The sequence below is a fragment of the Epinephelus fuscoguttatus genome, linkage group LG20, assembly GCF_011397635.1.
Source record: "Epinephelus fuscoguttatus linkage group LG20, E.fuscoguttatus.final_Chr_v1".
NCBI classification, from domain to species: Eukaryota; Metazoa; Chordata; class Actinopteri; order Perciformes; family Serranidae; genus Epinephelus; species Epinephelus fuscoguttatus.
Genome location: NC_064771.1, coordinates 5,333,125 through 5,346,863, shown reverse-complemented (window position 1 = coordinate 5,346,863; position 13,739 = coordinate 5,333,125). Strand labels below are relative to the sequence as shown.

The window sequence follows — 13,739 nt, the reverse complement described above, 5'->3', positions numbered from 1 at the left end:
TGTTCAGCTGTGTTTTTAGCACCATTTTTTGAATGGAAATGGGATATTTCCAACCATGTCTGTAGTGACCAAACCAGATATTGTTTAACAAGGGTTTGGGTAACATCCAGTCATGTTTATAACATCATAGTAGTTATTTTTTGGCGAGAGTTTGGGACATGTCCAGCCTTGTTTGCAGTGACATGTCCAGTGTTTGTAGTGTCAGATGCGGTTGTTTTTAACAAGGATTTGGGGCATTTCCAGCCTTGTTTGTGGCGACCAAACCTGATATTTTTTAACAAAGATTTCCATAATGTTCAATCGTGTTTGTAGCAACAGAGGCAGGTATTTTAAAACCAGAATTGTGGACTTAGGCAGCTTTGTTTGTAGCGAGAAAAGAAGGTATTTTCAAACAAGTTTGGGACATTTCCCACCATGTTTGTAGCATTAGGAGGTTAGGGTTAGAGGATAACGGTTAACCCCAACCCTCTGGCAAAACCAGTTGTTTTCCTGAACCTAAACAAGTGGGGTTTTTTTGTACCAAAACCTAACCACACATTAACCACAGTGTTGTTATAACATAAAATTGTAACGTAAAGTTTTAACATATCTGCTACATATGAAACTTACAAAGATAACTGTGGTTTGCAGACACGTACAATGTCAACATGTATTTTGGCGATTGGAATGGTCATTTCAAGCTGAAACCTGACATCCCATAACTTTACAAGACAACTTAATCATCTGATAGTAATGTATAATTAAACAGAATTGATTAAAACATATCTTAAATAAAATTGTAACACCCCTTTTTCACTGCATAAAGCTATAATGCAAGCACAACTGAAAATTTAAGTTATTTTTAATGTGGATATTTATACTAAGGTCTGCACCAAATAGCGTAAGAACCAGTGAGAAATGCTATATTTGTGTTATATTATACATGTATAACAAATATAACACGTGTTATACATGTTATATTTGTAATAACAAAATCCTGAGGGCATTTCTCTCCCTGTCCTTCTTCCGTCTGAATTTCTACTTTCCTATAGTGCTCACATGTGGTATGTTTCTGTCTTTCATAAACATGCCATCACCCAGCTCTTGGTCTTATCCTCAGTCTCTACATCATATTCTCTGACATTCCTCTCTCCTCCTCCAGCTTGCATAACTCACCCCTGGCTTAGTAAGGCACTGTATCCTCCTGTCTCCACTCCTTCTGCTTTCATCCAAACATTGATCATCATCTGTCTTTAGCCTGTCCTCCTGATCTAACTGATAGGTTGCTCCAGCCCGGTTGATTATTTATCTTAGCTAATAAGCATGCGCTAACTTTGTCGGCAGCTATAAAGTCTGAAACAGACAAATCACTTTTTTGCTGCTTTGGTATTGCTTTCATAAAACTACATTGTTTGATTAACAAATGTACGGAGCAAGCCCTAATTAAGTAGCATTAATTGAAAAAAGACAGTCTAAAGCTCCGATAGGGACACCTAGAGGCTATGATGTTTCTTACACACCAAAATACTGTTGGACAGAACAAACATGCAGAATTTAGTTATTCTTAGAGCCTTGACCTGTAGCGGGGCTAAACAGTTGTCTGAATGGTGATGTTAAATGATGTGGTCAGTAAATTCCATGGCAATCTGACCAGTAGTTTCCCACATATATTGATCTGAACCAGCTTGTTGGACACTATCCTAAAACCATGATGCTACTGGGGCAAAAGATCAAATAAAAGAAAAAAAATTAGTAAACATTATGTCAACAATGGATTCAACCGTTTTGCAAGCATAGTTTTCGGGACATATATTTACTTCTGTTGTCTTAAAAAAAGATGATAACTTGCAAGCTGATGGAGAATCATGACTTGTTGACGTCCGTATGTTGGCTGGGTTTCCAGCTCACTCAGCTCCACTGGAACAAATGGACTGCTGATTATGTTGCTAATGATGTGAACACTTAGTTAAGGAGCCCTTCACACACAGTGTTGGCATGTACAGGGTGTGGACACGATATTAACATCTGTAAACTATATTTTAAGTCAATCCAGTACAACGGCTCTATTTGTAAGGATCAGGATGTTCAGTGTTTGTGACATTGTCATAGAGGTGTTGATTCGACTCTGTGGTAATTGTGTAGTTCGGTGGTGTGCTGGATTAGATTATGTAGAGGCACCTCACATCTTCCTGCTTGGCATGTACCACAAACTAAAAAAAGAATACCTCAGAGTTTAATCCCGCACCCCTTTGACAGTCTTAACAAAGCAGACCCATAGGCTTCTCAAAGGTCGCATTTATTGCAGAACTGTTGTGTTGGATTACAGCAGGGTTGTAGGTGTTCCTTCTTTGTGTCCACCCCCTGTACCTACATGCAACGTGCATTGTACACATGAAAAGTCGTAAACATCATCATACTAATGTTTGCTCTTTGTGTATCGATCATTGTCCTGAAAGTCTTTCAGGAAAAATTCTCTCTTCATTTTCTCTCCACTCTCCTTCTCTGTCCATCTTTGGGTCCTTCCTTTTGCTCTTGCTCCATTATTCCTTTATATTTTTTGCTTGTTACTGTGAATGTAGAATAAGATGAAGCAAAGAAGTCATCATCTGAGCCAAAAACCTTGACGTGCCACCAGTCACATATTGTACAGCATATACTCTGATATTTTCTATGTACAAAGTCAGAGTTAGAAGCATTCCAAACAAAGTGTGCTGGAAGTTGGGGCAGAGCTGGCGAGTTGAGTGTCTGGATGAGGAAGAGCTGGGAGGAAGGCTTAGGGCGGGGCCTGTAGAGGACGCTGGAGATTCCTCCTGGACTGGGAGCCGAGTATAGAACCCATCGTTCACTGGAACAGGGACTCCTTAGAGAGCAGTAAGAAAGGTTTGAGGGATAAGCAAAGGGAAGATGTCTGTAGAGGGCCTTGAACAGGTTACAGTATGAAAGCTTGTTGCCCCAAGAACAGATCAGTTGAGCTGATCTTCGTACTGTTTCCGGAAACAGTCACCTGCAGGGAAAAACTCCCAGCAACGCTCCTGGTACATCTTCCATACGTAAGACTCCTTTAAGACAGACAGATGGGAGGAGGTAGAAAGGGATTACATTATATACAACATATTTAGAGTCACCTACTGAGGTTAGTAACAGCAGTGTGAGCTTCAAACACTGAGCCACCAATGGCCCCAGTATGTGTTCAAACAAATTGTTGTAGGACCAGGGCAGAAGTGTTTCTACCTGTTCCAAATAGCCAAACTCTGTCAGTATGTTCACATGCACAGTTAAGTCAAGCTATGGTTATAGCTCAACTAGCCCATTTAACTGAACTACTGTCACGGGAGGGGAACGGATTTATTGACCCCTTTCAGCTTGTTAGTACTGGACCTTTTTTCAGTTGACCTACTACGTCTCAGACCAAACAATCGGCAAAGTTAGCTATGGGTAGCTAGTGGCAAACTGGTACCATGGTGAAAAACGTCACAGCCCTGTACATTTTGTCCGTCCAGAAATGCACAGCTCTGATGTAGATTTTGCCATTTTGTTATCGGCTACTTCTTCCTCTGTTACACATTTAATGCGATGTGACTCGGGTCAAAGCCTGGGGTGGAAACTGTGGAGCATGCACAGAACGCCTAGGCCAGTTTGGGTCTGACTGACTGTATACATGCAGGAGTAATTTGACTCTCAAGTCACATTATCTGAGTGTGTTAGTCCAACTTTGAGAAATTCAATTTAGTATGATTTCAGTGGGACTAGCATGTTTACATGTGTTTTTGGAAGTCTGGTTTTAGTTGGACTAACACAACAGGACTGACAGGATTTATTTTATTTGGAATATAATGGACAAGCAAAAGTCACCTACATTTCTTTATAAATCTATAAAGAACGATGATGTCTTTACATAGCCTGCCTTTCAGTTGTTTTTAAGGTCAATAAACACAGACAATATTTGACTGGAATCTCTCCTATTTGTCCAGGACACTATCAGGACATGTAGCAGCACCATTTTTTTTTCTACAGGAAACCATACAGAGGGGTGAGATTCCACTATTGGACATGGGTTTCAGATGCTGTTAGAGGATCTGACAGGCACTTTGTTTGAAGCATACCGAGGCTTTAACCATGCAAACAGCAAGGATCAGAAACACTGGAGGAGAATTTGAAGTTGAGCTGTACTAACTACATTACAATATCATAGTAATGTATATTTCATAAGACCAAAAGAAAAAAAGCTGTTTTACCTGGCCTGTGTGCTCTGTTTCATCTTTGTTGATGAGATACATCACAAAGAATCTGAAACACACACACGCACATACATTAGAAGAACATATCCACTGACAATATTGTCACACATACACCCACATGCACAAACATACACCAACAGAACCTGATGTTAAAGGGTAAATTTGGTGTTTTTCAACCTAGACCCTATTTTTCCATGTTAATGTGAATAGTGGGGACAACAATTTTATTAATTGGTCCAGTATTGAGGGAGATTGCTGCAGCCCAATGTAATCACTCAGGGCATGTTTGCACTGTCAATTAATGTCCACTCTGTTTGTTTTTGTCAAGAGCCTCAGGCTCAGGTTGTCATTCTAAATGTCTGACAACATTATGAAAAGGATCCCTACAGTGCTAAACTTTTTGTTAAAGAGTAAGATCCTTTTTGTTTTACCAGAAACACCCCTGAAATCCCTATCACCAAACCCGACAGACTCCATTAAAATAAACAGCTTAAAACACACTTCATTCAAAGTTGCCAGAAACAAAAAAAAAAAAAAAAAAAGCAACTGACAAAACCATTTTGGTTCATCTTTACCCTGCTCTGAAAATCATTAACTCTGGTTTTGTTGAAATAAACCCTTAATTTACCTAGTTAGAAGTGAAAATATACTGGCTCAATACTCGATACAAATTTATGTTTATTTAAATGAAGTCTGGTGGGTTTGGCGATAGTGGGGCTGTTTCTGGTTAAACAAAAAGGATCTTACTGCTAAAAAGGTCTATCTCTGTAGGGATCCTTTACATAATATTGTCAGACACTTAGAATAACAATTTGAGCCTGTCAGTTTATTATTGTTTATTGTTTATTTGGATCCCCATTAGTCTTCATGGAAATGAAGACTATTCTTCCTGGGGTCCACATTAGTGGCAAAAACAAACACTTTCAGTGGACGTACATTGATAGTGCGAACATGCCCTGAGTGGTAACACTGCAGCACGCTACGCTTACACTCAATACAGGACCAGTTCCAAAAATTGTTGTTCCCATTAATGTTGTAGACATAAAAACATGGAAAAACAGGGTCCATGTTGAAAATGACCAAAAAACGCCAGCACTTACTACTACAACTACTGGTTGTGCAGAGGAAGGTTTGAAACATGTCTAAAATCATACAGCTGAGAACTGTGTCCACTGTTTTGTTGTTTGTTGAGTTTGAACATTATACATTCAGTAACAAAGTGTTCTGACATAAATAACAGCACACACAACAGATTAGCCACATGTTGTAATGGGGGACATGTAGCGGAGTAGCATTCAGGATTGTGGGGGCCAGCTCCCAGAATCTTTACTGCGTACAAGGACCCTCAAACAACCACACTGGTGTTTAAATGATTTGTGTCACTGCTCGAAACATTCCCAGTTATAAATTGGAGGCAAAGACCAATGAGAACACAACATTTGTTGAGTCTTTCAATCAGGTGCATTGCACAAGGCAGGCATGATTATAAAATACCAGGTTACACTTCGTTAGAGGTACATGTACACACATACAAACACACAGAAACTCCAGATGTACTCACAGGTAGTTGGCTAGGTTGTGCTCCTGTAGCGTGTGCGTTTCAAAGCCATGTGGCACTGTGTCAAAGTAGTCATTACCTATTCCACAGATAAAACATTTTGTCTGGAAGAGAAAGATGGATGTTACGTGATTCTCGTTATACAAAACCTTTAACTGACACTCTTTACTTGTAACCATATTGGCTGTTAAAGTGCAACCAGCCAGTCACGTGCTGTATAATACTGCATTGTTTTAGGTGGTAGAGAATGTATGAGTGTGTCTTTTCACCTCCATGTCTTCTTTCACTTGTTCCTGCTGGTCCCTCAGCTCTCCAAAAGCATCAATGATCAACCCTTGAATGTTCAGACCACAGACGGTGGAGAAATTAACTAACCAGACCACAACCAACAGCATAAGCCCTTTGTTTTACTCAATAATCTTTAATAGTACTTCATGTAACAGTCTTCATATTACTGTCATACAATGATCACAACTTTATTTGGGTTTGTGGGAATCTAAAACAAAATGTTAAAAACAGCTTTAAAACAATGCCACTACAACGTTTAACATGTAAAATGTGACGCTTATGATATCATATTTGACTGATATAATCATCTGCTTGTAATTCTGGAATGAAAGAGAAAAAAATAAAGACAATTCATGCCCAAAACATGTCACTGCAGAAAAACACAGGTGGTTCTAATTAATGCTATTATTTTCACTTGTGTCTGCTGTGAAAAAGTCCTGCTACTTGTAGCTGCAATATGATGCTGCAATATGGCCAACTTTACAGCAGAAGTAAATATGCTTACAGCCTGGTACAAAAAACAGTTACGACCTCGATAGCTAATTTCCCCTGCTCCTGAAAACTGTATGGGGGTAAAGGGGTGCATTTTTATGACACACCCCTTTAAATGTTATTGAGGTGTAAAGTTACACAAAGGGCATGACTGCTTTGAGTGACAGGTATGAGCTGTTCACTGACAATTTGCTACCACGGTGACAATGTTGGTAAGGTTATGCAACCATAGCATAACCCCAGAGTCAGTATAGTATAAGTGCAGCCATTGCTGTCACTATTTTAATGTTTTGTCAGTTCATGACAGTAACATTTTAGTCCCCTAAAAAAGTGTTATTCAGCATTTGGTTGAACTAAAAGATGTTCAGTTTTTCTCGTATATGTACATCTAATTGGTTAATGGTTTTAAGTCTGTTTTTCCGCTAGCAAAGCTGACGTTAGCATTATTACTGTTAACCTTAGATGCACCATGCTAACCAAGCTAGAGGCCAGCATTAGCTCCACTCTCTTGTCCAAACATGGACACCTCAGGCTCCAAAAAAAACATACAAGATGGCGACCGTCAAAACACCAAACTCAAGGCTTCAAAATGGAAATCCACAAACCAGTGGCGTGACGTCACAGTGGCTACATCAGGTAGTTTCTACTGTCTACAGTATGGCTCTTTAATGTGGGCGTGTGTGGTTGTGCTGCTGCCGTGGTCCTGCCTGATGCCTCCTGCTGCTGCTGTTATCATTAGTCATACTTCTGATGTTATTATACACATATGATTATTGTCACATACGTATACTATCAGATATATTAATTATAATATTATTACTTTCATTACTGCTGTTGTAAGCTACTGTCACTACTGTCTGTCCTGCATCTCTCCCTCTCTGTCTCATTGTGTCATACAGTTTACTGTTAATTTATAATGCTGATCTGTTCTGTACGACATCAATTGTACGTCTGTCCGTCCTGGAAGAGGGATCCCTCCTCAGTTGCTCTTCCTGAGGTTTCTACCGTTTTTTTTCCCTGTTAAAGGGTTTTTGGGGGAGTTTTTCCTTATCCGCTGTAAGGGTCCTAAGGACAGAGGGATGTCGTATGCTGTAAAGCCCTGTGAGGCAAATTGTGATTTGTGATATTGGGCTTTATAAATAAAATTGATTGATTGATTGATTGATTGATTGACTGATTGATTAAACAAATGCCGGCATGACCCAGACTATGATGTAGGCTCCGGACTTGAGTAAATTCCACAGACCCCTTTGATAATTCTAACAAAGCAGCTTAAAACAAAAGGGAGTCATCTTCATGGGTTTGCACCCTTCTTTACTGATGGGGCAATGTGTGTGTGTGTGTGTGTGTGTGTGTGTGTGTGTGTGTGTGTGTGCGCGCGTGCACACACATGTATGGGTTGGACCTCTCACCCTGGATGATGGCCAGGAGGATAACGATGACAAAGAAGAAGAAGGTAATGTCAAAGATGATGCGATAGATCTCATACTCGTCACCTGCTGGGTCCTCAATCTGGTCACCAATCCCTCCACCTGCTCGTACACCAACATACATGTGGAACATGTAGCACTGTGAGAGGGTGAGAGAGAGAGAGAGAGAGAGAGAGAGAGAGAGAATTAACATGCTGGATTTGAAATGAGGACTAGTTATGATTTTTACAACTCACTGAAAGGTGCACACCTTTTTTTCCTTATTTTGCACTAAATTAAAGTAATATTTTTTTTTTTAAAAAAAGTGCGGGTCAGGATGACAGAAATGGGACTGACTAAAGAACTCTTTGACAACTACGTTTCAGTAAAAGGAAAATAAGTCTTTAAAAGTCAGTCAGTCTTCATCCGTGGAATGATTTTATTGTGTCAAATCTGGGTTATATGGTCTCTGACCCAGTACATTCAACAATGTTTCCACAATGAACATTTGCAGTATGACCACCATAATTTGAGCAACAAAGTACTATAACAATAATGACTTTAAAATGAAGTTAAAAGTAAGGGAATAATGTGTTAATGGGAAAACAGGAAAGAGAAGAAATCTTAAATCAGACATACTGTGTATATAAAAGGAACAAGAGTGCAGTGAGGAACTAACAAAAGGAGAAAGAGGAAAGAAGATTGTAAAACCCTAGTACACTGAGAGAAAGATGGAGGCTAAGAGAGGAACAAGTGGAACAGAAAAGAAGAGATCAGCTCAGATCCTCTCATCCTGCTGGGAGTGTTATTGTAAGAGATTTAATCACATAAAGGGAGGAGAGGAAAGAGCAAAAACCTGCCTGGGGCAGTGGCCCTTCATCAGTCTATCCCTCCATCCCACTAAGCCCCTGTCACCTTCCTGTACACCAGTTAAAACTGCCACCCGCGGCCCCTTAATAGGAAATAGAAGAGCTCTATGGAATGCTATGGGTGAGTGACTATAGGGGATTAGAGTGTGTGTCCTGAAATTTCCGGGTGACAGAAGGCCCCCTCCCACCCCCAGAAAACACACACCATAGAGCCCTTATATAGTATTTCTTTCAGAAGGCTCTGTAGCAGAGAACAGCCTCATTATAGCAGTGATTCACTCTGTCTTTACCTGCTTCCTCCCTTCATCAGACAAGATGTGTCTAGATATTTGATTTGACACGTTTATGCTTCCTACCTGATTAAGCTAATATGCATTAAAGGCACAGACCTTTTTGTAAATGTTTAGACTACTAGTAGGTAGTTTACACTACCAAAGATTAAAATGCACGATAAACCTATTAGCACTGTACCATGGCCTCTAGCATGAAGTCAGTGCCAGTATCGCTATCCTGTACCACATAGCTGGGTCACTTTTAACCCTCATACCTACTTCCTTTTCCTTTTCATATCCAATTATCCTGGGCTATCACTGGTACTGTACCCAAGGAGCCTCAAACTGAGCTTGCATCATAGAAAACAAACCCAGGTTAGTAACAATTAAAAGTCATCTTTCTTATGGTCACACGCACTGTTGCTATTCCTACAAAGCTAACAGATGCCTGGAAAAGAAACTGACAAAAGAAAGCATGTAATCTTACAGCATTTCAGCTGAACCACAGACAGAGCCTGAGGGTGAACACTGTCAGACTAAAAGCTCTGACCCATGACTTTCTGACCATAAATGGAGCTGGACCCTCTTTACAGACAGGCTCCTCAGGATGCTTCCTACTTTCAGTGAGGCAGGCTTTACTGATATTAGCAGCGAGAACAGCAGTGAGCCACGGCCCAGAGCAATGAGACTAAATAGTTGTGAAGAGACAAAATCATGGTCTCAAAAGGTAACTTCTGTGTCTTCAACCTGGACCCTATTTCCCATGTTTTTGTGTCTAAATGACTAATGGTAAAAGAATGTTTTTGACATTGGTCTAGTATTGTGTGAGAGTGCTGCAACCAGTAGCACCGAAACAGGCTGCAACGTAACCACTTGAGGCATGTTTGCACCGTCAATTCATGTCCACTAATAGTGCATGGTTTTGCTACTGACAGGCTCAGATTATAGGCTTGGGTGACATCATGGTATTAGGGTATACCAGGGTATTTAGAAGTTACGATGGTAAGATTTTCAATAACGTCAAAACTACAGATGCTCATCTTTCAGTAGCTGCATTGAGGATGATATATGTAGTGCACATTATGCACCACCAGAGGTCAGTGTTTTATTGGTGGAACATTACAGACTGGAGCTTTAGGGGTGGGTTAGCCCTGCAGACAAATGCAGTCATATACCACATACCCTGGTAGAATTTCAGGAAGGCATGAAAAAATAGATACCACCCAGCCAATCAGATTATTATAAGTGTCTGACAGCATCTCAGAAAGGATCCCTGGAGAGACAGACCTTTATGTGAAAGAGTAAGGTCCTTTTTGTTTAACCAGAAACTCTTACTCTTTAATAAAAAGGTCTATCTCTGTAGAGATCCTTTCCATAATGTTGTCAGACAGAATGGAAAATTGAGCCTGTCAGTGCCAAATACAAGCACTTTTAGTAAATGTAAATCGATGGTGTGAACATGCCCCAAGTGGTTACATTGCAGCTGGTTTTGCTGAGGCCGGCTTCAGGACTCTCACTCAGCACTGGAACAATATCAAAAATTGTTGAACCCATGAGTCACTTCAAACACAAAAACATGGGAAAATAGGGTCCAGGTTGAAAAATTCTGAAGTTACCCTTTGACATTTGACAACACCCAACTGCACAGATGTGAGAAATATATATATTCAACAAAAGCAATGGGCAGATTTTAGTTTCAGATTATTTCTTGAAAAGTCAGAAATGATCCAGGTCAGGATAGCCGTTGGTCCACATCACCGTTTTATATCCAACACTACTGCCTGTCACCAGTGCCACGTACACATTCATTCATATAACAGGACTGCTTCCCAGTGTCCATACATCTAACTGCTACCTGCTGAAAAACAGTATAAACCAACTTACCCTTCATCTACATGTTATGAATTTCAAGTTCATTCATTAACCTCTTGTCTTGTTACGTGTTACATCAGATATTTGTTCCTGTCCTCATTTAAAATGCTGTCATTATGTTCACAGCTAACACTGACCAACAAAGTAATGCCTAGATGCTGCCTTGAGCCATTAGACCTAAGGCAACTGTAGTTGCCATTCTAGTAAAGCACAATATGTTGGCAAAGTGTCGGACTGCACTACAGCACAGAAAGCTATACACATGTCACACTCACTGTCAGCATGTCGTCACACTTCATGTCTGGCAGTTCTCCATCTTCACTCTTGTTGTAGAACTTCCTGAAGAAGTTGAAGGCCACTACTGTGTATAGGTACACCACCACTGCTAACAGGCCAACTGTTAACACCAGCTGGAAGACAGGAGAGAAGACAAGGCTGCTCTGATGCACAACAGTCTGGGTACAGAAAAAATACAACAACATGGGCAACTAAAATAACAACATGTTTGTATGCTTTAAAAAATGTGAGATGGTCTCTAAAATACTTTATAAAATGGTGGTTAGTGGTTGATCTGGACACTTTGAATGTACTATTTCTGTGCTGGTGTTATTTAAGGTACTTTAAAACCCCCTTGTGGACAACAGTAGAAAAAACCTCTATTTGGCAGCAGGGTGGCTTTAACAAGCATGCAGGCGATCACTTTGCTTTCTTCCCTCAAGTTTGGATGTATGTACAGCAGAAATAGTCTGCAACACACTGGGAAGATACATTTTATTAAAGATAATCTGTCTTTAGTAGTTTTTATGGAGAATCGTTGAATGAGTTATTTGACAAGCTTTACATGTCAGCTACAATATGGATACAGTATATTAGGGGTAGTATAATACAGAGTGCTAAAAGGTGGTAACATTTAAATATATGATTGGAATGTATTTATGTAACATTTTTCATACTGTGTTGATGCCATAGGAGTAGGGAAAAAGAGTTGTTATATGTGCTGGTATGTAAAAGGCAGAGAGTGAGTGGGGGAAAATGCATTTAATTCCAGGGGCAGTGAGGCTGGAGATAGAATAGTGGCATCAAAGGCCGCCGCGTGTCCTGGAGCAGCATTTCTAGTTGCCGCCGGAGTGGGGTTGTACACTGAAAATAATGGGGGCGTATTTTTTGATGCGCGGCATTCACTGCCAGTTTGTTTTGGCCTTTACTGGACTCTGTTAGCTGTTTGTCAAGTCTGACAATGCAACATCAGACAAGGATTCTATGTTACTATGTTTAACACAGTAGTTGCAGGAAGGTGTTTAAGTACAGACATGCAAATGCTGTAATATGTGTGCATTTTTTCGACCATAGTGTAGCTGGGTATGTCGTAGTTTACCTGTTTGCCATTGTGTGTGACTGAGGACAGGATGGTTCGGAGTGTCTTGAAGCCCATGGCAATATCGAGCAGATGGGCAGCAAAGAAGAAGTTGTTATAGTGACCCAGGATGGACATGGTCATATACCAGGCCAGATACAGGAAGGACTGTATGGTGCGAGGGACAGTGAGGTTAGTTAATACAGTTACATAAGGACAATATCAATGTTCAGTTTCTGGCTGCATTTACATGGCTTTTCAATTTTGGCACAGATTAGTGTATCAGTTCATGAAAATATCACATGAAGTGACTGTTAATGATCCCAGAATTTGACGGGACCAAAACTTTGCATAAATGAGACAACAGTACGTTAGAAAAAGCCAGAGGTAAGCTAGTACTATATTTCCGTATATGTTGTTGATATGCTTCAATATCTGCATACTGCAACCTTCAGTGAAAGGCAATATAGTGTAATATATCGAAAGTGCAGTTAATTTGAATCAGAAATCGGAAAATGTCTGCAAAGATGGCAAATCAAGCCTCAGTTTGACATTTTATTATCATTCATTAACAGTTTTTTAATTTTTATTATTGATTAAATACCTCTGGAATGCCTGCTGACATCATGATAATATTTAAATTCTTAAATGTAAAGAGGCAATGTTTTTGAAACCCTGTTACTTCCAATCCACATAATGGAGCCAGACATGGCTGCTAAATGATTTTGTGCCTCTACATACTTACATTGTCTGTGAACACAACCCCCAGCTTCCAGATCTGGTACTTGACATCAATGGAGTTCAGCCTGAAAACAGATGGAGAAGAGGCTCACAGAGGACGATCATGTGTGAGACCATATGACCAACAGAGGACCCTGAGCCTCTGAAGAAGACCCAGCTTTCAGGGTGAATAAAAGTCCTGCTTGTAAAACCTGATACTATTAACTCCAAATCCCATTTCAAGTGTGTACAGATCAGCCTACTGGAAATGATTCATACCAATAAAGGAAAACAGGTCTATCTGTTCTCAGATTAGAGCTGCTATTCTGCCTCTTCATATTGTAACAGGTTGGTGGGCTGCTTTGAAAGAAGAAAATTTTGTCCAGTGTGTGATCTGAGATAAACAAAAAAATGAGTTTAATTTTGCTTTTTACTGCCCTTTATACTGTAAATTGTACCGTGAACTTTTAATAATGACATACAGGGCACGGGCGGCCGTGGCTCAGAGGTAGGGTGGGTCGTCCACCAATCGAAAGATCATCAGTTCGATCCCGGGCTCCTCCAGGCTGCAGATCGAAGTATCCTTGAGCAAGGTACTGAACCCCAAATTGCTCCCGATGGCTGTTTCATCGGTGTGTGAGTGTGTTAAAACTGAGTAGCAGGTGGCACCTTGTATGGTAGCCTCGGC

At 40.2% G+C, this 13,739-nt stretch overlaps 1 protein-coding gene across 1 annotated transcript in view; it reads right to left on the bottom strand.

Annotated features, from left to right (window-relative positions):
• Positions 1-261: 261 nt before the first annotated feature.
• The window catches only part of ryr2a (ryanodine receptor 2a (cardiac)), a 254,922-nt gene continuing 241,444 nt past the window's right edge, over positions 262-13,739 (bottom strand). The window contains exons 108-115 of the mRNA XM_049562736.1: positions 13,077-13,137; positions 12,353-12,499; positions 11,253-11,387; positions 7,968-8,124; positions 6,045-6,109; positions 5,779-5,879; positions 4,215-4,266; positions 262-3,038 (exon numbers count right to left, since the gene is read on the bottom strand). Of these exons, the coding sequence (XP_049418693.1) occupies positions 2,943-3,038; positions 4,215-4,266; positions 5,779-5,879; positions 6,045-6,109; positions 7,968-8,124; positions 11,253-11,387; positions 12,353-12,499; positions 13,077-13,137 (814 nt within the window). The 3' untranslated portion in view covers positions 262-2,942. The remainder of the gene's footprint in view (positions 3,039-4,214; positions 4,267-5,778; positions 5,880-6,044; positions 6,110-7,967; positions 8,125-11,252; positions 11,388-12,352; positions 12,500-13,076; positions 13,138-13,739) is intronic.